Raw genomic sequence first — 22805 nt, forward strand, 5'->3', positions numbered from 1 at the left:
AGGTGGAGGACAGCAATCCGCCCAATATGATATGGTTGGATTTACGCCTTTTCATTCGGGATCCAATGATATTTAACCATTCTAATCCTCTGTTTTACAGCTGAGAAATACCGCATGACATTTCATATTAAAGCAAAACCATGTTGATATAAAAACATTTCATAAAACAAAATATATTCTATTTACAAATGGAAAGTGCAACCATAGATGCAGTTAGTAATGAAAAGATCCAACCTTCGTGTAATCTCTTAGAGCTGCCATTATCTAAATTATCTAAACTGTACAAATCCCATTTTCAGGGGCTGGCTAATCATGGTATTCTTAGTCGTCAGTGTCCCAGCTTAGAATAATACACATTCGAGTTGGAATTCCTTTACGGAATGTTCTCAATATATTCTCTCTGAGTTTCAGATAAATAGAACAAAGCCCATTGTCACACAGTGTATTTATTGAGTGTGCGTTAGAGAGATTAGTATTGCTGTGGGCAAAGACAGGCTGTGTATAGTAGCTTCCCGCTCATTATACTATAAGCTCACAGATCTGTTTGATGAACAGTGGTAAAACAAGTGTTTATAATGCCACAATGTGACTTCATGTAGCATAATTACAATCCTAATGATATGATTATAAATAGCATGAATTACTTGAAAGCACTAGGACAAACCAAAATTGATAGTGAAGTGAATTCCCCATAAAAACTCCACCTAGGGCGAACATCCCATAGTGGGAAGAATTAGGGGACATCAAGTCTAACGATTGGCCAGCTAAAGAGGGGCTAATGGGTATTACATACACCCTAACTGGAACGTCTACTTAGATATTACTAGGATATAGCCAAGCCTAACACCATTGTGAAATGTTATTGTATGGATAAACAAACTATTTGCGTTGAGAATGGTGGCCAATTACACTGGATCATGTCCGCTTGCACTATGATAAATCTACCGCTTAAAGTAAATGTAAAGTTGACTGTATTTTCTCACGTTATAGAATAGAATTTAAAAAAAATAAGCAGTATTGATTTTCTCAGATTTTTACCTTTTTAATGCTCCAATGATAAGCGCCGTTCCTCCGAGCACCATATTGCTCATTTGATTGACAGATTCCGAATGTGCAATCCACTAATTGTTGTCCCCCCCCCCCCCCCCCCCGGGCATGACGTTTGTGTGAAGGGGCTGAACGTGCTGGGGGGAAACAACGATTAGTGGATTGCAGATTCGGCATCTGTCAATCAATTGAATAATATGGGGGTCGGAAGAACTGCGCTTATCGTTTGAGAATTAAAAGGTATAAATCTGAGAATATCAATAAATAGTACAATAAATAGTACAACTTGTGAATGAATGTCTGCCTAATTTTTTTTAAATTCTTTCCTATGACGTGAGCGAATATGGTCAACTTTATATTCACTTTAAGTATTGGGTATTGAAAGCTATGTAAACAAGAGCGAATAGAAGACATTACACTCCTAGAGGTTAGTAGGACTAATCTCTACTAAATGTTCATTTTAAATTGTTCTCTATAAATATTGGGCTTTGGTTTACAGGCAGAGATAATATATAGAATAATTTCTGCGTGTAGAATGTGATACAATAAATTGGTATGATCTCTCAAAAGTTCAGCCCATTCTAATGAGTTGTGGATTCAGGGAGATAAAACACTAAACCTAAATAAACAGTTTCACATACATTTTATACTCTGCAGGTTGTATAACAAGTTACTGGAATTAGATTGAGGGGAAACCAATTTAACAGTAATGCTGTCCCTTTAATGAGAAGAAAAACAAAACAAAAATTCTTGATATTTAGTAAAAGTATTTTATATAATATACATAATAAAATCTATTTCTTTCATGTAATTAGCAAGAGTCCATGAGCTAGTGACGTATGGGATATACATTCCTACCAGGAGGGGCAAAGTTTCCCAAACCTCAAAATGCCTATAAATACACCCCTCACCACACCCACAATTCAGTTTTACAAACTTTGCCTCCCGTGGAGGTGGTGAAGTAAGTTTGTGCTAGATTCTTCGTTGATATGCGCTTCGCAACAGGCTGGAGCCCGGTTTTCCTCTCAGAGCGCAGTGAATGTTAGAGGGATGTGAAGAGAGTATTGCCTATTTGAATACAATGGTCTTCCTCTAGGGGATCTATTTCATAGGTTCTCTGTTATCGGCCGTAGAGATTTCTTCTCCTACCTCCCTTTTCAGATCGACGATATACTCTTATATACCATTACCTCTACTGATTCTCGTTTCAGTACTGGTTTGGCTATCTACTATAGGTGGATGAGTGTCTTGGGGTAAGTAAGTCTTATTTTATTATGACACTCTAAAGCTATGGTTGGGCACTTTATTTATAAAGTTCTAAATATATGTGTTTAAACTTATATTTGCCATGATTCAGGATGATCAGTATTCCTTATTTCAGACAGTCAGTTTCATTATTTGGTATAATGCATATGAATGATTATTTTTTCTTACCTTAAAAATTTTTTCAATTGAATTTTTTTCCCTGTGGGCTGTTAGGCTCGCGGGGGCTGAAAATGCTTCAATTTATTGCGTCATTTTTGGCGCAAACTTTTTTGGCGCAAAAATTTTGTCATTTCCGGCACTCTAATTGACGCCGGAAGTTTGTTCGTGGTTGCGTCATTTTTTGACGTATTTGTGTTCAGATGTTTTTTTGCGCCAAAAATGTGGGTGTCGTTTTTGTCGGCGTCACCGGATGTTAGGCCTGTCAAAAATAATCGTTTTGACGATGCATCGCGATGCGGCATGAAACGATTCTGCATCGATGCGCTGAGACGCGATAATCGATTAACGTTACCCACGTGACCAGCCTCCAGGACAAGTAACAGAAAGTGCTCGCGAAAGTGCGCGGTACAGCGTTTTGACGTCACTGACGTCACGTCACCCAATAAAGCAACATGGGCGCTCCATGGGCGGTCTCTGGAAGTGCCGAAGTTACGCAGTAGCAGGAAAGGAGTGTGTTGCCTGAGATTGATGATGGTGAATGTGATGACGATTCCGACTCCGAGTATACACGGCGGTATACAGCTACAAGGTGGGAGATAGAGGAGGAGACCTATGGTGAGAATTAGACTAACTAACTGCTTAGTTACCAAAACGTCGTACATTTTGCCAATGCCATGCCATAATTGCCATTGCCATGCCTATTGCCTCAATGCCTTGCCTAGTGCCTACTTGCCATGCCAATGCCATAGGTAAACTAATTATTAACTTACTGAAAGAGCAAATCAATAAGGGGTACAAATTTATTACACAATAAGGGGTACAATTAAATACTTGCCTTATTTACTTAACGTAGTATGTACTACTGCTGAGCTGACTGAGGCTCAGGCTGCTGCATAATTAATTGCTGCATTATTGAATAATATTGCATATATAAATAAAATGTATTATAAATATAGTATACTATTATTGTCTAATGTCTCTATTAGTCTAATCTCTATCTATCTATATCTACATGTTTTTCACATGGATGGATGGCCTGGCAAATATTTTAATAATATACACTTTTTATATATAATAGTATTTATTTTTTTAATATAATAAATTTTATATATGCAATTTAATATGCAATTGCATGCATGTGCTGACTCTGAGTGCTCTCTTAAAAGATGCCAATCCGAAGAACCCAATCCCTGTTTTTATTTTATAAGTTAACAAAACTTAACAAGGCTAAAAGCTGCATTTTGAAACATACTAAACTAAAGGCCATAAAACCCATTTTGTGATTCAAGAAAGTGCATGCAATTTTAAAAACTTTCCCTATATATAATTTGCTTATCCTTTGTTGAAATGCATAGCCTCCTCCTTGTGTCGTGCACTAAGTATTATATAGTAAGTAATGTGTGTGCAAATTGCAATGCATTGCTAATATGTCATCAACAAACGATATCTGAGAAGTATGAAGCAAATTAAATAATAGAAGTTAGTTATGATGTTTATTTAAAATTGTATTCTCTATCTGAATCATGAAAGTAAATGTTTGGGTTTCATTGCACCTTTAAGTGTGTAATATATTACAGTAACTTACAGTGTCAGTGAGTGATGTCCCCTGCAATGCAATTTGTTTTAAAATTTATGTTCGCAAAATGTATGGCATTGGCATTTGGCAAGTAGTTGAAGTTACTAGTACTTGTAGATTTTTACATTTGCGGCTTGACATTTTGACAACTGGAACTTAGTGTTTTTTCTTTTTTTTTTAACACTGACAGAGTTCGACGTTGACAACAACATCATCCGTCACATATGTACATGTCATGCTAAAATGACAGAGGGAGACAAAAAAGATAGAGAGATAAAAAAATGCACCTAGCATTTTAAAAGCAAGCATCTGGGCACATTTTGGATTTTATGAACATACTGGAAAGCACGAATTGGACAAGACACACGCGGTTTGTAAAGCCTGTCACACAAAAATTAAATACCTAGGGAATACTACTAACTTGAGAAATCACGTTAGACGTTTTCACCTGTTGAAGACGCTAGAGCCACGTTATAAGATCCCGTCACGCAATCACTTAACAGAAAACGTTATACCTGCACTCTACCACGAAACAAAAGCTCAGGTAATTGCATCAATGAGCCAAGCCAGTCGAGTCGCAATAACGTGTGGTTCATGGACTTCAGTCACGACGGAGTCTTATGTAACAGTAACTGCACATTACGTTAGCAAGGACTGGAAGATCTTGTCGCATGTGCTGCAAACGAGAGCAGTTTATGAGTCTCACACGGGTTCTCATCTGGCGGAGCTACTGTCTCGTGTCGTGGAAGAATGGCAGCTGTCCGATAAATCTGTAGTGCTTGTGACCGACAATGCGTCGAACATGATTGTTGCTGCTCAAGTTGGAAAATTCCCTCATGTAAAATGCTTCACCCATACACTGAATCTCGCATCCCAGCGGGCGCTGAAAGTGGCCACGCTCTCCAGGCTTTTAGGCAGAGTGCGACGAATATCAACATTTTTTCACCGCAGCACTACAGCAAACCACTGTCTGAAAGAAAAACAGAAATGTCTTGGCCTGAAGAATCATAAGCTGATAACTGATGTGACAACAAGGTGGAACAGCTCATATGACATGGTCGAGAGGTTCCTATAACAGCAACCTGCAATCTGTGCCACATTGTTGTCTCCAGAAGTCAGAAAAAGTGAGTCAGATCTCTGCACTCTCAACGAAACAGATGTGTCAAATGCAGAGGATGCTGTGAGTGCATTAAAGCCAATGAAAGATGCAACCACACTGATGTCAGAAGAGCGCAATCCAACTGTTTCTCTCATTGCCCCTCTAAATGCACAACTGCTCCAGAACACGACAGACACCATGGGAGACACACCCATGATCCATGAGATCAAGAATGCCATCAAAACAGATCTCCTGAAGAGGTACAGCAGTGAGGCAGAGAAGAAAATACTTTATACAGCCTCTGCCCTGGATCCTCGTTTTAAGGGACTGCCTTTTATTCTCACAGAGGAGGAGAGATTGGAGATATACAGAGGAGTGACTGAGGAGGCTGCATCCTTGGAGGTAATTTTAATTGCATCATGTTTCTTGAAAAATGTATAAATTGAAAACAAACATAAAACATACCATCCATAACAAAATAGGCTTAGCTAGCTAGCAGTAGCTTGATTAGTAGCTAGTTTATTGTATAAGTCAGTTCGAAAACGCCACAGTCAGTCAACTTTCCTCCTCCTCCGTCCACTCCCGAGTCCTTCCTAATAGATGTGAGCTGTTGCATGCATTTATTTATGCATTACTGTCTCTCTGAGCACACACATAGCATTAGCTGGCTGGCTGGCTGCTCGAGGTAATAATGAATGCTATTTTTTCTATTCTTTTGTTCAAACACAGATTGAGTGTACTAGTACAGTTACATCTAGGAGGACAAACGTGAATGAAGTGCCACTGCCGGAGGGAAAAGAAACTCTTGAAGAAGAATCACCCATCGAGGAGGATCAGGATAACCCTTCTCCTCCCAAAAGAAAGTCCACATCGCTGCTCATGACTTTGCTGGGACAGTCTTTCACTGACACTGAAGGTACAATAGAACCCAAGACCCCCTATGTCAAGGCTGAAGAGGAAATAGAGAAATATTGTAAAGCCCCATCTCTGCCTCTCACTGAAGACCCTTTGAAATGGTGGCATGTACATGAGGTCATATTTCCCCTCCTCTCTCATTTGTCAAAGCGATACTTGTGTATCGCAGGTACAAGCGTGTCTGCAGAGCGGGTTTTCTCCACTGCAGGAGATGTGGTAACGGCAAAAAGAAGCACCCTCAAACCAGAGCATGTGGATCAACTAGTGTTCTTACAGAAAAACCTACATATTCCATAATTCTGAGTAGTGATTCAGGTTTATAATATTAATATTTAATGTTTTTTGGCACATCCAGAAGAATGTGCTGTGTGCCCCACTGCCCAGTGCAGACTACTGTTAAGTTATTTTATATTTGTTAATGTTATAGCTTATAGCTTTTTGAAAAATGAAGCTTAAAACCTTGAGTACATCTTTGTTGGATCACAAAATATACTAGTATACGACACGACCGACCACGTCACTCACTGTCACAGTCACACACACACACAAACAATACAAAAGAAACAACACACAACTTCACAGTCACACACCTCATGTGTGCGTGTCAGTGTCACCTTTCACCATGATTCACTCTTTTTATGATGTGTGGTTTTTTTGGTATTGTTTGACTGTGTGTGACTGTGACTGTCTGTGTGTTGTGTAACAATATATTTGTGATCCCATAAAGATAATCAAAGTTAGTAAATCTAGTAGTTCAATGCTACTTGTTGTATAATGTCTATTACTACTTCTAGTGTTACTGTGATGTTTGCCATTTGCCAATCAGGAAGTGCTCTGTTTTGTAGATGTTGTGCTATTGTTTACAGCACACCCCTGTATTGTTTGCAATGCAGTGAGTGCATAGTGCATAAGGGATTATTAATATTATTCACACTAAAAAGTGTCTATTTTAAATAGACCCTTTAAGAAAGATATCATATGTTTTTGTTTATGATCCCAATCCCAAATGCCATCCCACTCCCAGGCAGATCTGTAGGGGTTAACCTAATATAACCAACCAGTTAACAATAACAATGTGTGTGTACTGTCTAACTGTCTTTATGAGTGTGTGAGTGTGACTGTGAGTGAGTGCCAGTTTGAAAAGTTTGTATGTATCTATCTATGAGTGTGTGTGTGAGATGAGTGTATTAACTGCCTTTGAATGTTTTTGTTTGTATGTGATTGTGTGTCTGTCCCAGTGTCTATGAGTGTGAGTGTGACTGTGGCTGACTGGCTGTGGTGCCTTTGAATGTTTTTGTTTATGTGTGTCCCACTGTGTCTCTAGTGTCTGAGTGTCTAGTGAGTGTGCTTGTCTAACTGTCTATGAGTGTGCACTGTGCAGAGAGTGAGACTGACGCCAAACCACTATATTAGGGGAAGGAAAAGCCTTGAGTAAATCTTTATTGGATCACAAATATACTGTACACTACAGACAGTACAGCACACACACACACAACAGCACAATACAAAAATAAAGCACACACACCTCAGGTGAGTGGCGTGCCACCCTTTCTTCACCATGATTTACTCCTTGATGTCTGTGTCCTTTTTTATGTATTGTTTGTTTGTGTGTGACTGCTGTGTACTGTTCAGTGACAGACTCAGTCACTGTTCAGTTGTGTGTAGTACTGCTTTAACAGTAACTAATAACTAACTAATTATATTTGTGATCCCATAAAGATAATATAATCATCAAGAAGAAACTGTAGTTAATTAGTAGTTCAGTTCAATGCTACTTGTTTTAAATGTCTCTCTAGTACTACTGTAAGTCTGTAACTGTGTAAACTAATTGTATATGTAACAATCACATGTGTGTGTTGTGTGCACACTCTGTGCTGTGTGTTGTGTTCCAGATTCACGTGATGTTTGTTTGCCACAAATTGACAGTCATGAAGGCACAGTGGAGTGCACCTGTAATTTTGTACCGTATATAAGGTATTTATGTTTTGTTTTCTGAGGACAATTTTCACACAAATAAGGTATTATGGTGGTAACTTAAGCTTAACCTATCTATTTTGGTTTTAATTTAATGTCTATTATTATTACCAAGTAAGTAAAGACATTAAATTAAAACCAACATAGATAGGTTAGACATTTATTTGTTGTTCATGTTTCTTTACAAGTGTATAGTGTACTTACTAAGGCCTAGATTTAGAGTTCGGCGGTAAAAGGGCTGCTAACGCTCCGCGGGTTTTTTTCTGGCCGCACCATAAATTTAACTCTGGTATCGAGAGTTAAAACAAATGCTGCGTTAGGCTCCAAAAAAGGAGCGTAGAGCATTTTTACCGCAAATGCAACTCTCGATACCAGAGTTGCTTACGGACGCGGCCGGCCTCAAAAACGTGCTCGTGCACGATTCTCCCATAGGAAACAATGGGGCTGTTTGAGCTGAAAAAAAACCTAACACCTGCAAAAAAGCAGCGTTCAACTCCTAACGCAGCCCCATTGTTTTCTATGGGGAAACACTTCCTACGTCTGCACCTAACACTCTAACATGTACCCCGAGTCTAAACACCCCTACCCTTACACTTATTAACCCCTAATCTGCCGCCCCCGCTATCGCTGACCCCTGCATTACACTTTTAACCCCTAATCTGCCGCTCCGTAAACCGCCGCCACCTACGTTATCCCTATGTACCCCTAATCTGCTGCCCTAACATCGCCGACCCCTATGTTATATTTATTAACCCCTAATCTGCCCCCCACAACGTCGCCGACACCTACCTACACTTATTAACCCCTAATCTGCCGAGCGGACCTGAGCGCTACTATAATAAATGTATTAACCCCTAATCCGCCTCACTAACCCTATCATAAATAGTATTAACCCCTAATCTGCCCTCCCTAACATCGCCGACACCTAACTTCAATTATTAACCCCTAATCTGCCGACCGGAGCTCACCGCTATTCTAATAAATGTATTAACCCCTAAAGCTAAGTCTAACCCTAACACTAACACCCCCCTAACTTAAATATAATTTACATCTAACGAAATAAAATAACTCTTATTAAATAAATTATTCCTATTTAAAGCTAAATACTTACCTGTAAAATAAATCATAATATAGCTACAATATAAATTACATTTATATTATAGCTATTTTAGGATTAATATTTATTTTACAGGCAACTTTGTAATTATTTTAACCAGGTACAATAGCTATTAAATAGTTAAGAACTATTTAATAGTTACCTAGTTAAAATAATTACAAATTTACCTGTAAAATAAATCCTAACCTAAGTTATAATTAAACCTAACACTACCCTATCAATAAAATAATTAAATAAACTACCTACAATTACCTACAATTAACCTAACACTACACTATCAATAAATTAATTAAACACAATTGCTACAAATAAATACAATTAAATAAACTATCTAAAGTACAAAAAATAAAAAAGAACTAAGTTACAGAAAATAAAAAAATATTTACAAACATAAGAAAAATATTACAACAATTTTAAACTAATTACACCTACTCTAAGCCCCCTAATAAAATAACAAAGACCCCCAAAATAAAAAATTCCCTACCCTATTCTAAAATACAAAAATTACAAGCTCTTTTACCTTACCAGCCCTGAACAGGGCCCTTTGCGGGGCATGCCCCAAGAAGTTCAGCTCTTTTGCCTGTAAAAGAAAACATACAATACCCCCCCCCAACATTACAACCCACCACCCACATACCCCTAATCTAACCCAAACCCCCCTTAAATAAACCTAACACTAATCCCCTGAAGATCTTCCTACCTTGTCTTCACCATACCAGGTTCACCGATCCGTCCTGGCTCCAAGATCTTCATCCAACCCAAGCGGGGGTTGGCGATCCATAATCCGGTCCAGAAGAGGCTCCAAAGTCTTCCTCCTATCCGGCAAGAAGAGGACATCCGGACCGGCAAACATCTTCTCCAAGCGGCATCTTCTATGTTCTTCCATCCGATGACGACCGGCTCCATCTTGAAGACCTCCAGCGCGGATCCATCCTCTTCTTCCAACGACTAGACGACGAATGACGGTTCCTTTAAGGGACGTCATCCAAGATGGCGTCCCTCGAATTCCGATTGGCTGATGGGATTCTATCAGCCAATCGGAATTAAGGTAGGAATTTTCTGATTGGCTGATGGAATCAGCCAATCAGAATCTAGTTCAATCCGATTGGCTGATCCAATCAGCCAATCAGATTGAGCTCGCATTCTATTGGCTGATCGGAACAGCCAATAGAATGCGAGCTCAATCTGATTGGCTGATTGGATCAGCCAATCGGATTGAACTTGATTCTGATTGGCTGATTCCATCAGCCAATCAGAAAATTCCTACCTTAATTCCGATTGGCTGATAGAATCCTATCAGCCAATCGGAATTCGAGGGACGCCATCTTGGATGACGTCCCTTAAAGGAACCGTCATTCGTCGTCTAGTCGTCGGAAGAAGAGGATGGATCCGCGCTGGAGGTCTTCAAGATGGAGCCGGTCGTCATCGGATGGAAGAACATAGAAGATGCCGCTTGGAGAAGATGTTTGCCGGTCCGGATGTCCTCTTCTTGCCGGATAGGAGGAAGACTTTGGAGAACCGGATTATGGATCGCCAACCCCCGCTTGGGTTGGATGAAGATCTTGGAGCCAGGACGGATCGGTGAACCTGGTATGGTGAAGACAAGGTAGGAAGATCTTCAGGGGATTAGTGTTAGGTTTATTTAAGGGGGGTTTGGGTTAGATTAGGGGTATGTGGGTGGTGGGTTGTAATGTTGGGGGGGGGGGGGTATTGTATGTTTTTTTTTACAGGCAAAAGAGCTGAACTTCTTGGGGCATGCCCCGCAAAGGGCCCTGTTCAGGGCTGGTAAGGTAAAAGAGCTTGTAATTTTTGTATTTTAGAATAGGGTAGGGAATTTTTTATTTTGGGGGTCTTTGTTATTTTATTAGGGGGCTTAGAGTAGGTGTAATTAGTTTAAAATTGTTGTAATATTTTTCTTATGTTTGTAAATATTTTTTTATTTTCTGTAACTTAGTTCTTTTTTATTTTTTGTACTTTAGATAGTTTATTTAATTGTATTTATTTGTAGCAATTGTGTTTAATTAATTTATTGATAGTGTAGTGTTAGGTTAATTGTAGGTAATTGTAGGTAGTTTATTTAATTATTTTATTGATAGGGTAGTGTTAGGTTTAATTATAACTTAGGTTAGGATTTATTTTACAGGTAAATTTGTAATTATTTTAACTAGGTAACTATTAAATAGTTCTTAACTATTTAATAGCTATTGTACCTGGTTAAAATAATTACAAAGTTGCCTGTAAAATAAATATTAATCCTAAAATAGCTATAATATAATTATAATTTATATTGTAGCTATATTAGGATTTATTTTACAGGTAAGTATTTAGCTTTAAATAGGAATAAGTTATTTAATAAGAGTTAATTTATTTCGTTAGATAAAAATTATATTTAAGTTAGGGGGGTGTTAGTGTTAGGGTTAGACTTAGCTTTAGGGGTTAATACATTTATTAGAATAGCGGTGAGCTCCGGTCGGCAGATTAGGGGTTAATAATTGAAGTTAGGTGTCGGCGATGTTAGGGAGGGCAGATTAGGGGTTAATACTATTTATGATAGGGTTAGTGAGGCGGATTAGGGGTTAATACATTTATTATAGTAGCGCTCAGGTCCGCTCGGCAGATTAGGGGTTAATAAGTGTAGGTAGGTGTCGGCGACGTTGTGGGGGGCAGATTAGGGGTTAATAAATATAACATAGGGGTCGGCGATGTTAGGGGCAGCAGATTAGGGGTACATAGGGATAACGTAGGTGGCGGCGATTTGCGGTCGGAAGATTAGGGGTTAATTATTTTAAGTAGCTTGCGGCGACGTTGTGGGGGGCAAGTTAGGGGTTAATAAATATAATATAGGGGTCGGCGGGGTTAGGGGCAGCAGATTAGGGGTACATAAGTATAACGTAGGTGGCGGTCGGCAGATTAGGGGTTAAAAATTTTAATTGAGTGGCGGCGATGTGGGGGGACCTCGGTTTAGGGGTACATAGGTAGTTTATGGGTGTTAGTGTACTTTAGGGTACAGTAGTTAAGAGCTTTATAAACCGGCGTTAGCCAGAAAGCTCTTAACTCCTGCTATTTTCAGGCGGCTGGAATCTTGTCGTTAGAGCTCTAACGCTCACTGCAGAAACGACTCTAAATACCGGCGTTAGAAAGATCCCATTGAAAAGATAGGCTACGCAAATGGCGTAGGGGGATCTGCGGTATGGAAAAGTCGCGGCTGAAAAGTGAGCGTTAGACCCTTTAATCACTGACTCCAAATACCAGCGGGCGCCCAAAACCAGCGTTAGGAGCCTCTAACGCTGGTTTTGACGGCTACCGCCGAACTCTAAATCTAGGCCTAAGTTACTATATATAAAATATACATTTAAATATTTTCTTTTATTGAAGAAGTACACTGTGAGCACTGCACTTTTTACACTACGTACTCTGTAACTACAGTTTGATGCCATAATATTGTTTCCAAACCAATACAACAATTGCCATTTAGTATTTACTGTTCTATAAACTGTTGTTGTCTGCTGTGTTCAGACTTTGCCACAGGAAGAGTGTCCTTTTTTGAGCTAATAAAATAAAAAAAGAGTTTATTTCAATATTTTGACTCCTTGAATTTTTTTTTTTTAAAACATTTAAAATTGGGCAGAAATAGTGCAGTAATCGTGATGCATCGCGATGCATCGTAGAATCGAATCGTTACAATGATAATCGTAATCGAATCGTGAGACAGGTGAAGATGCGCAGCTCTACCGGATGTGGCGTCATACTTGGCGCCAAAAAATATAGGCGTTGTACTTAGCGCCATAAAATGTGGGCGTCATTCTTGTCTCCACCTTTTTTTCACATTATTTCAGTCTCATTTTTCATTGCTTCTGGTTGCTAGAGGCTTGTTCATTGGCATTTTTTCCCATTCCTGAAACTGTCATTTAAGGAATTTGATAATTTTGCTTTATATGTTGTTTTTTCTATTACATATTGCAAGATGTCTCAACTTGACCCTGGATCAGAATCTACTTCTGGAAAGACGCTGCCTGATGCTGGTTCTACCAAAGTTAAGTGCATTTGTTGTAAACTTTTGGTAACTGTTCCTCCGGCTGTAGTTTGTGATGAATGTCATGATAAACTTTCTAATGCAGATTGTATTTCCATTAGTAATAATCCATTACCTGTTGTTGTTCCTTCAACATCTAATACTCAGGATGTCCCTGTTAATGTAAAAGAATTTGTTTCTAAATCTATTAGGAAGGCTCTGTCTGTTATTCCTCCTTCCAGTAAACGTAAAAGGTCTTTTAAAACTTCTCATACTTCAGATGAATTTTTAAGTGACCGCCATCATTCTGACTTGTCTGTTTCTGATGAGGATCTATCTGGTTCAGAAGACTCTGTCTCAGATATTGATACTGATAAATCTTCATATTTATTTAAAATGGAATTTATTCGTTCTTTACTTAAAGAAGTGTTAATCGCATTAGATATGGAGGAGTCTAGTCCTCTTGATACTAAATCTACTAAGCGTTTAAATTCGGTTTTCAAACCTCATATAGTTATTCCAGAAGTTTTTCCAGTTCCTGATGCTATTTCTGAAGTAATTTCTAGGGAATGGAATAATCTGGGTACTTCATTTACTCCTTCTCTGTTATTCCTCCTTCCAGTAAACGTAAAAGGTCTTTTAAAACTTCTCATATTTCAGATGAATTTTTAAGTGACCGCCATCATTCTGACTTGTCTGTTTCTGATGAGGATCTATCTGGTTCAGAAGACTCTGTCTCAGATATTGATACTGATAAATCTTCATATTTATTTAAAATGGAATTTATTCGTTCTTTACTTAAAGAAGTGTTAATCGCATTAGATATGGAGGAGTCTAGTCCTCTTGATACTAAATCTACTAAGCGTTTAAATTCGGTTTTCAAACCTCATATAGTTATTCCAGAAGTTTTTCCAGTTCCTGATGCTATTTCTGAAGTAATTTCTAGGGAATGGAATAATCTGGGTACATCATTTACTCCTTTTCAAAGGTTTAAGAAATTGTACCCTGTGCCATCTGATAGATTAGAGTTTTGGGACAAAATCCCTAAAGTTGATGGGGCTATCTCTACTCTTGCTAAACGTACTACTATTCCTACGGCGGATAGTACTTCCTTTAAGGATCCTTTAGATAGGAAGCTTGAATCCTTTCTAAGGAGAGCTTATTTATGTTCAGGTAATCTTCTTAGACCTGCTATTTCTTTGGCTGATGTTGCTGCTGCTTCCACTTTCTGGTTGGAGGCTTTAGCGCAACAAGTGTCAGACCATAATGCTCATAGCATTGTTAAACTTCTTCAACATGCTAATAACTTTATTTGTGATGCCATTTTTTTATATCATTAGAATTGATGTCAGGTATATGTCTTTAGCTATTTTAGCTAGAAGAGCTTTATGGCTTAAATCTTGGAATGCAGATATGACTTCTAAGTCAACTTTGCTTTCTCTTTCTTTCCAAGATAATAAATTATTTGGTTCTCAGTTGGATTCTATTATTTCAACTGTTACTGGGGGGAAGGAACCTTTTTGCCTCATGACAAAAAAATTAAAGGTAAATACAGGGCTGCTAATAGTTTTCGTTCCTTTCGTCAGAATAAGGAACAGAAGCCTGACCCTTCCCCTAAAGGTGTCCTTTTTGAAACTTTCTCCAGTCTGGAATAAATCCAAGCCTTTTAGAAAGTCAAAGCCAACTCCCAAGTCCACATGAAGGTGCGGCCCTCATTCCAGCACAGCTGGTAGGGGGCAGGTTACGATTTTTCAAAGATATTTGGATCAATTCGATTCACAGTCTTTGGATTCAGAACATTGTTTCACAAGGGTACAGAATAGGTTTCAAAGTAAGGCCGCCTGCGAGAAGATTTTTTCTCTCTCGCATTCCAATAAACCCAGTGAAGGCTCAGGCGTTTTTGAAATGTGTTTCAGATCTAGAGTTGGCTGGGGTAATTGTGCCAGTTCCAGTTCTGGAACGGGGTCTGGGGTTTTACTCAAATCTATTCATTGTACCAAAGAAGGAGAATTCCTTCAGACCAGTTCTGGATCTAAAAATATTGAATCGTTATGTAAGGATACCATCATTCAAAATGGTGACTATAAGGACTATTCTGCCTTTTGTTCAGCAAGGGCATTATATGTCCACAATAGATTTACAGGATGCATACCTTCATATTGCAATTCATCCAGATCACTATCAGTTTCTGAGATTCTCTTTTCTAGACAAGCATTACCAGTTTGTGGCCCTTCCGTTTGGCCTAGCAACAGCTCCAAGGATCTTTTCAAAGGTTCTCGTGCCCTTCTCTCTGTAATCAGAGAACAGGGTATTGCGGTATTTCCTTATTTGGACGATATCTTGGTACTTGCTCAGTCTTCACATTCTGCAGAATCTCATACGAATCAACTTGTGTCGTTTCTTCAAAGACATGGTTGGAGGATCAATTTACCAAAGAGTTCTTTGATTCCTCAGACAAAGGTAACCTTCTTGGGTTTTCAAATAGATTCAGTGTCCATGACCTTGTCTCTAACAGAAAAGAGACGTCTGAAATTGGTTTCAGCCTGTCGAAACCTTCAGTCTCAATCGTTCCCTTCAGTAGCTTTGTGCATGGAAATTCTAGGTCTCATGACTGCTGCATCGGACGCGATGCCCTTTGCTCGTTTTCACATGAGACCTCTTCAACTTTGTATGCTGAACCAGTGGTGCAGGGATTATACAAAGATATCACAATTAATATCCTTAAATCCCAATGTACGACACTCTCTGACGTGGTGGATAGATCACCATTGTTTAGTTCAAGGGGCTTCTTTTGTTCGTCCAACCTGGACTGTGATCTCAACAGATGCGAGTCTGTCAGGTTGGGGAGCTGCATGGAGATCTCTGACAGCGCAGGGGGTTTGGGAATCTCAGGAGGCGAGATTACCAATCAACATTTTGGAACTCCGTGCGATTTTCAGAGCTCTTCAGTTCTGGCCTCTTCTGAAGAGAGAATCGTTTATTTGTTTTCAGACAGACAATGTCACAACCGTGGCATATGTCAATCATCAAGGTGGGACTCACAGTACTCAGGCTATGAAAGAAGTATCTCAGATACTTGTATGGGCGGAATCCAGCTCCTGTCTAATCTCTGCGGTTCACATCCCAGGTGTAGACAATTGGGAAGCGGATTATCTCAGTCGCCAGACGTTACATCCGGGCGAATGGTCTCTTCATCCAGAGGTTTTTCTTCAGATTGTTCAAATCTGGGGACTTCCAGAAATAGATCTGATGGCCTCTCATCTAAAGAAGAAACTTCCCAGGTATCTGTCCAGATCCAGGGATCCTCAGGCGGAAGCAGTGGACGCGTTGTCGCTTCCTTGGAATTATCATCCTGCCTATATCTTTCCGCCTCTAGTCCTTCTTCCAAAGGTGATTTCCAAAATTCTAGTGGAACGTTCGTTTGTACTGCTGGTGGCTCCAGCATGGCCTCACAGGTTTTGGTATGCGGATCTCATTCGGATGGCCAGTTGACAACCTTGGACACTTCCGTTAAGACCAGACCTTCTATCTCAAGGCCCTTTTTTTCCATCAGGATCTCAAATCATTAAATTTGAAGGTATGGAAATTGAACGCTTGATTCTTAGTCATAGAGGTTTTTCTGACTCAGTAATTAATACTATGTTACAGGCTCGTAAATCTGTATCTAGGAAGATTTATTATCGAGTCTGGAAATCTTACATTTCTTGGTGTTCTTCTCATAAATTCTCCTGGCATTCTTTTAGAATTCCTAGAATTTTACAGTTTCTTCAGGATGGTTTGTATAAAGGTTTGTCTGCAAGTTCCTTGAAAGGACAAATCTCTGCTCTTTCTGTTCTTTTTCACAGAAAGATTGCTAATTTTCCTGATATTCATTGTTTCGTATCAAACCTGTCATTAAGTCAATCTCTCCTCCTTGGAGTCTTAATTTGGTTCTGAGGGCTTTACAGGCTCCTCCGTTTGAACCTATGCAGTCTCTGGATATTAAATTAGTTTCTTGGAAAGTTTTGTTCCTCTTGGCCATCTCTTCTGCTAGAAGAGTTTCTGAGTTATCTGCTCTTTCTTGTGAATCTCCTTTTCTGATTTTTCATCAGGATAAGGCGGTGTTGCGGACTTCATTTCAATTTTTACCTAAGGTTGTGAATTATAACAACATTAGTAGAGAAATTGTTGTCCCTTCATTGTGTCCGAATCCTAAGAATTCTCTGGAGAGATCTTTACATTCTTTGGATGTAGTAAGAGCTTTAAAATATTATGTTGAAGCTACTAAAGATTTTAGAAAGACTTCTAGTCTCTTTGTTATCTTTTCTGGTTCCAGGAAAGGTCAGAAAGCTTCTGCCATTTCTTTGGCGTCTTGGTTAAAGTCTTTGATTCATCATGCTTATGTGGAGTCTGGTAAATCCCCCGCCTCAAAGGATTACGGCTCATTCTACTAGGTCAGTTTCTACTTCCTGGGCATTTAGGAATGAAGCTTCTGTTGATCAGATTTGCAAAGCAGCAACTTGGTCTTCTTTGCATACTTTTACTAAATTCTACCATTTTGATGTTTTCTCTTCTTCTGAAGCAGTTTTTGGTAGAAAAGTACTTCAGGCAGCTGTTTCAGTTTGATTCTTCTGATAATAATTTCAGTTTTTTTCATTATTAAGATTAAAACTTTTGTTTTGGGTTGTGGATTATTTTTCAGCGGAATTGGCTGTCTTTATTTTATCCCTCCCTCTCTAGTGACTCTTGCGTGGAAGTTCCACATCTTGGGTATCTACTATCCCATACGTCACTAGCTCATGGACTCTTGCTAATTACATGAAAGAAAACATAATTTATGTAAGAACTTACCTGATAAATTCATTTCTTTCATATTAGCAAGATTCCATGAGGCCCACCCTTTTTTGTGGTGGTTATGATTTTTTTGTATAAAGCACAATTATTCCAATTCCTTATTTTTGATGCTTTCGCTCCTTTCTTATCACCCCACTTCTTGGCTTTTCTTTAAACTGAATTGTGGGTGTGGTGAGGGGTGTATTTATAGGCATTTTGAGGTTTGGGAAACTTTGCCCCTCCTGGTAGGAATGTATATCCCATACGTCACTAGCTCATGGACTCTTGCTAATATGAAAGAAATGAATTTATCAGGTAAGTTCTTACATAAATTATGTTTTTACTCTCACCCAGCTGTGTGACTAACACTGCTGTTTGGGTATTCAACAGTTTCCGCTTTGGACCAGCAGTTCTCTGTGGCTTCCAAGTCATATTTTACCTGTGTGTTTAACCCTTTTGCGAGGTTTAAACACATAGATTTGCAGAGTGTATAGTGATAATACTACATGATCATGTCACTTTGTCACTATAATGCCCTGGTATAAGAGTGTACCTTTAGATATATACACCCTGGCACACTCAGCTCTCTGGGCTACTGAACTGATGGAATAATCTAGTTTAGCAGATCTCTTGCTAATAATTTATTATGTACAAATGTGTTACTATATTGTGTTTACAGCAGCATTCAGCCTGTTGTGTAGTGCCCTGTATATTGTGCAGCTTTACACCGTCCCTTTATTAGTATAAATGGGACAAGAGAAAGTGATGCTAATTTAGCCCATGCTCAGTATTTAGTGTCATTGGCTGTTATATGTGATCAGGTGCAGACAATACATTGTGTCTAATAGCACCTTATGTCATTTACTGCCTCTGTGCTCTATACTCCCCTATACATTATCCTTCCCTATCTCCCTTCTTACCTTATCTACCCCACCTTCCCCAGCACCTATTCCTTCCACAACACCTTGTGCTGATTGTCACATTCTCCCTTATCTATTTGTGTATTCTCAGTTAATATTATGTTTGGTTTTATATTCTGTTATTAACCGTTTGTTTTATATCTCTTGTTACTTTACTGGTCTGTGTTTTATTAATATCTTTCTGTTTCCTATTGTCATGTGTATGTATATGTGAATATATAATCCATTAGCAAAAAAAATACTTTAACACCTTAAGGATTGGGTATTTAAGACTAAAACTTCCCCAAAACACTAGCGCATTTTTAGCATTTTTGCCATCACTCCATTTAAACATAAATAGAGCCTTGTTTTTTTTTTATTCACCTATCAAAACTATATATTTATTCTACAAGATATGACGAGTCCACGGATTTCATCCTTACTTGTGGGATTTATCCTCCTGCTAACAGGAAGTTGCAAAGAGCACTACAGCAGAGCTGTATATATAGCTCCTCCCTTCCCTCCACCCCAAGTCATTCTCTTTGCCTGTGTTAGTAATAGGAAGAGGTAAAATGAGGTGTTAGTTTTAAATTCTTGAATCAAGATATTTTTTATTTTAAAATGGTGCCGGTGTGTACTATTTTTCTCAGGGAGAAATCTTCAGTCTGGATTCCTGAGAGGAATGAAGAGATCTTTTTTCTACCCTGAGATTGATGATCTTAGCAGTCGTTACTAAGATCCATTCTGGTTCCCACAGAGTTTCTGAAGGTAGTGCAAGAAAAATCTTCAGTGTGGAGACCGGTGTCATGCTACAAGCAGCATTGAGGTATGAACAGTCTTTTATTTCTGAGGAGACTTGTTATATCAGAACTGGCTGACATTATTCCCTGTAAGGGAAAGGGTAAGCAGTAGACATATAGGAATTATGGGTTACTCTGTTTATTAGTGTATACATAAGGGCTACTACGTTTATGTAGATCACTTGGGGCTTGACACTGGGAGAGGCAGCTGTGATATTTACTATGTTTATTAAGCAATACAATATGGCATAATAAATGTGTACATAGGCACTTTTGAGGGACCACATGGCTTTTAGAAACCGCTTCCCATGCGGTTATGGAGTTTGTTAATACGACGCCCATGGTGGGCGGGGCCTGTTTCACACGCTCAGACGCGCAGTTTTCTCCTCACTTGAAGGCACTAGCTCCGGTGGGGCCTAAAGTAGATATTCAATCACCGGATCGTTGTTGAATCTTTTCTGAGTTCCCTGGGGGCAGGTAGGTGCCACAGCAGAGCTGTGGCGAGGTGCAGGGGCTGTTATTTTTGTTTAAAGTTTATTTACCAGATAAAGTCTTTTTACAGGGGGATTTAGCTTTGCTAAGATAGTGCAATCATTTTTGGCAAATTGGAACTGCTTAGCATAATTTTTTAGTAATAAAAAATAGTTTTGCTACAGTACAGTAAAATTGTTGCGCTTTTATGATTTAAAGGCACAGTACGTTTTTTTTTTTTTCTAAATTTTTTTTAATCCATTAAGAAGGTTAAAAAACGACTTGAGGTTTTTGTTAGTCTGTTTAACATGTCTGAACTTGAGGAAACTCCTTGTTCTATGTGTTTAGAGGCCATTGTGGAACCCCCTCTTACTTTGTGTACTTCTTGTACTGAAAGAGCCTTACAATGTAAAAAGCATATTTTATGTAAAGAAAGTGTGCCTAAGGATGATTCCCAGTCTGAAGAGAATCAGGATATGCCGCCTAATTCTCCCCAAGTGTCACAACCTTTAACGCCCACCCAAGCGACGCCAGGTTCCTCAACTGCGTCTAATTCATTTACTCTGCAGGATATGGCTGCAGTTATGTCAACTACCCTTACAGATGTATTATCTAAGTTACCAGTGTTACAGGGTAAACGAGGTAGAACAGGAATAAATATGAATACTGAGTCCTCTGACGCTTTGTTGGCTATTTCCGATGTGCCCTCACAGGCATCTGAGTTGGGGGTCAGGGAAATTTTGTCTGAGGGAGACCTTTCGGAACCGGGAAGTATGTTACCTCAGACAGATTCGGACGTCATGTCCTTTAAATTTAAGCTAGAACACCTCTGTCTACTACTTCGGGAGGTCTTAGCGACTCTGGATGACTGTGACCCTATTATGGTACCACCAGAAAAATTGTGTAAAATGGACAAATATCTAGAAGTACCCGTTTACACTGATGTTTTTCCGGTTCCTAAGAGAATCTCGGAAATTATCAAGAAGGAATGGGACAGACCGGATATACCGTTCTCCCCTCCTCCTACTTTTAAGAAAATGTATCCCATATCAGACACCATTCGGGACTCTTTGCAGACTGTCCCCAAGGTGGAGGGAGATAGAACGTTATGGTTAAAATCGTGGTCTGCTAATGTGTCCTCTAAGTCAAAGCTCTTGGCTATTCCTTTCAAGGGTAAGACCCTATTCGGGCCTGAATTGAAGGAAATCATCTCTGACATTACTGGAGGTCACGCTCTACCTCAGGATAAGTCTGTTAAGATGAGAGGTAAACAAAATAATTTTCGTTCCTTTCGGAATTTTAAAGGAGTACCCTCTTCTTCCTCTTCCTCCACAAAGCAGGAAGGGAATTTTGATCAGGCCAAGTCCGTCTGGAGACCCAACCAGGCTTGGAACAAGGGTAAACAACCCAAGAAGCCCGCTGCTGCTACCAAGACAGCATGAAGGGGCGACCCCCGATCTGGAACCGGATTTAGTAGGGGGCAGACTTTCTCTCTTTGCCCAGGCTTGGGCAAAAGATATTCAGGATCCCTGGGGGGAAATTGTGACCCATGGGTATCAACTGGAATTCAAAGGATTTCTTCCAAGGGGAAGATTTCTTCTTTCACGATTGTCTGTAGACCAGATAAAAAGAGAGGCGTTGTTATGTTGTGTAAAAGACCTCTCTACTATGGGGGTAATTCATTCCATTCCAAGACTGGAACAGGGGCAGGGGTTTTACTCAAATCTTTTCGTGGTTCCCAAAAAAGAGGGTACTTTCAGACCCATTTTAGATCTCAAGAGTCTAAACAAGTTTCTCAGAGCCCCGTCGTTCAAGATGGAGACTATTCTAACAATTTTACCAATGATCCAGGAGGGTCAATATATGACTACCGTGGACTTGAAGGATGCATACCTTCATATTCCTATTCACAAGGATCATCATCAGTACCTAAGGTTTGCCTTTCTGGACAAACATTTTCAGTTCGTGGTTCTTCCCTTCAGGTTGGCCACTGCACCCAGAATCTTCACAAAGGTTCTAGGGTCTCTTCTGGCGGTTCTCAGGCCGCGGGGCATAGCAGTGGTGCCTTATCTGGACGATATCTTGATTCAAGCGTCGACTTATCATCTAACAAATTCTCATACAGACACAGTGTTGTCCTTTCTGAGAACTCACGGTTGGAAGGTGAATCTAGAAAAGAGTTCACTAATTCCACAGACAAAGGTTCCCTTCTTGGAAACCCTGATTGATTCTATAGCAATGAAAAATTTTCTGACGGAGGTCAGAAAAACAAAGATTCTAAATACTTGCCGAGCACTTCAGTCCAATCCTTGGCCGTCAGTGGCTCAGTGTATGAAGGTAATTGGATTGATGGTGGCGGCAATGGACATCATTCCGTTTGCTCGGTTTCATCTCAGACCACTGCAACTGTGCATGCTCGAACAGTGGAATGGGGACTATACAAATTTATCTCCTCCTATAAATCTGGATCAAGAGACCAGAAACTCTCTTCTTTGGTGGTTGACGCCGGATCATCTGTCCCAGGGGACGTGTTTCCGCAGACCTTCATGGGTGACAGTGACAACGGACGCCAGTCTACTGGGCTGGGATGCAGTCTGGAATTCCCTGAAGGCTCAGGGTGTTTGGAGTCTCTGCTTCCAATCAATATTCTGGAATTGA

At 39.5% G+C, this 22805-nt stretch overlaps 2 protein-coding genes across 3 annotated transcripts in view; both read left to right on the forward strand.

Moving 5' to 3' along the window:
* The window catches only part of LOC128659893 (oocyte zinc finger protein XlCOF6-like), a 191127-nt gene that overhangs the window by 100153 nt on the left and 68169 nt on the right, over positions 1-22805 (forward strand). The window lies entirely within an intron of this gene.
* Positions 4613-22805, forward strand: part of LOC128659891 (E3 SUMO-protein ligase ZBED1-like) — an 83775-nt gene continuing 65582 nt past the window's right edge. Inside the window, exons 1-2 of one of the 2 annotated variants that reach the window (XM_053713478.1) lie at positions 4613-5549; positions 5877-6063. In XM_053713478.1, coding sequence (XP_053569453.1) covers positions 5247-5549; positions 5877-6063 — 490 coding nt within the window. In that variant the 5' untranslated portion in view covers positions 4613-5246. Of the gene's footprint in view, positions 5550-5876; positions 6441-22805 lie in introns of those variants that run through there. The other variant, XM_053713477.1, reaches the window with a different exon arrangement.

The sequence above is a fragment of the Bombina bombina genome, chromosome 5, assembly GCF_027579735.1.
Source record: "Bombina bombina isolate aBomBom1 chromosome 5, aBomBom1.pri, whole genome shotgun sequence".
Classification (NCBI taxonomy): domain Eukaryota; kingdom Metazoa; phylum Chordata; class Amphibia; order Anura; family Bombinatoridae; genus Bombina; species Bombina bombina.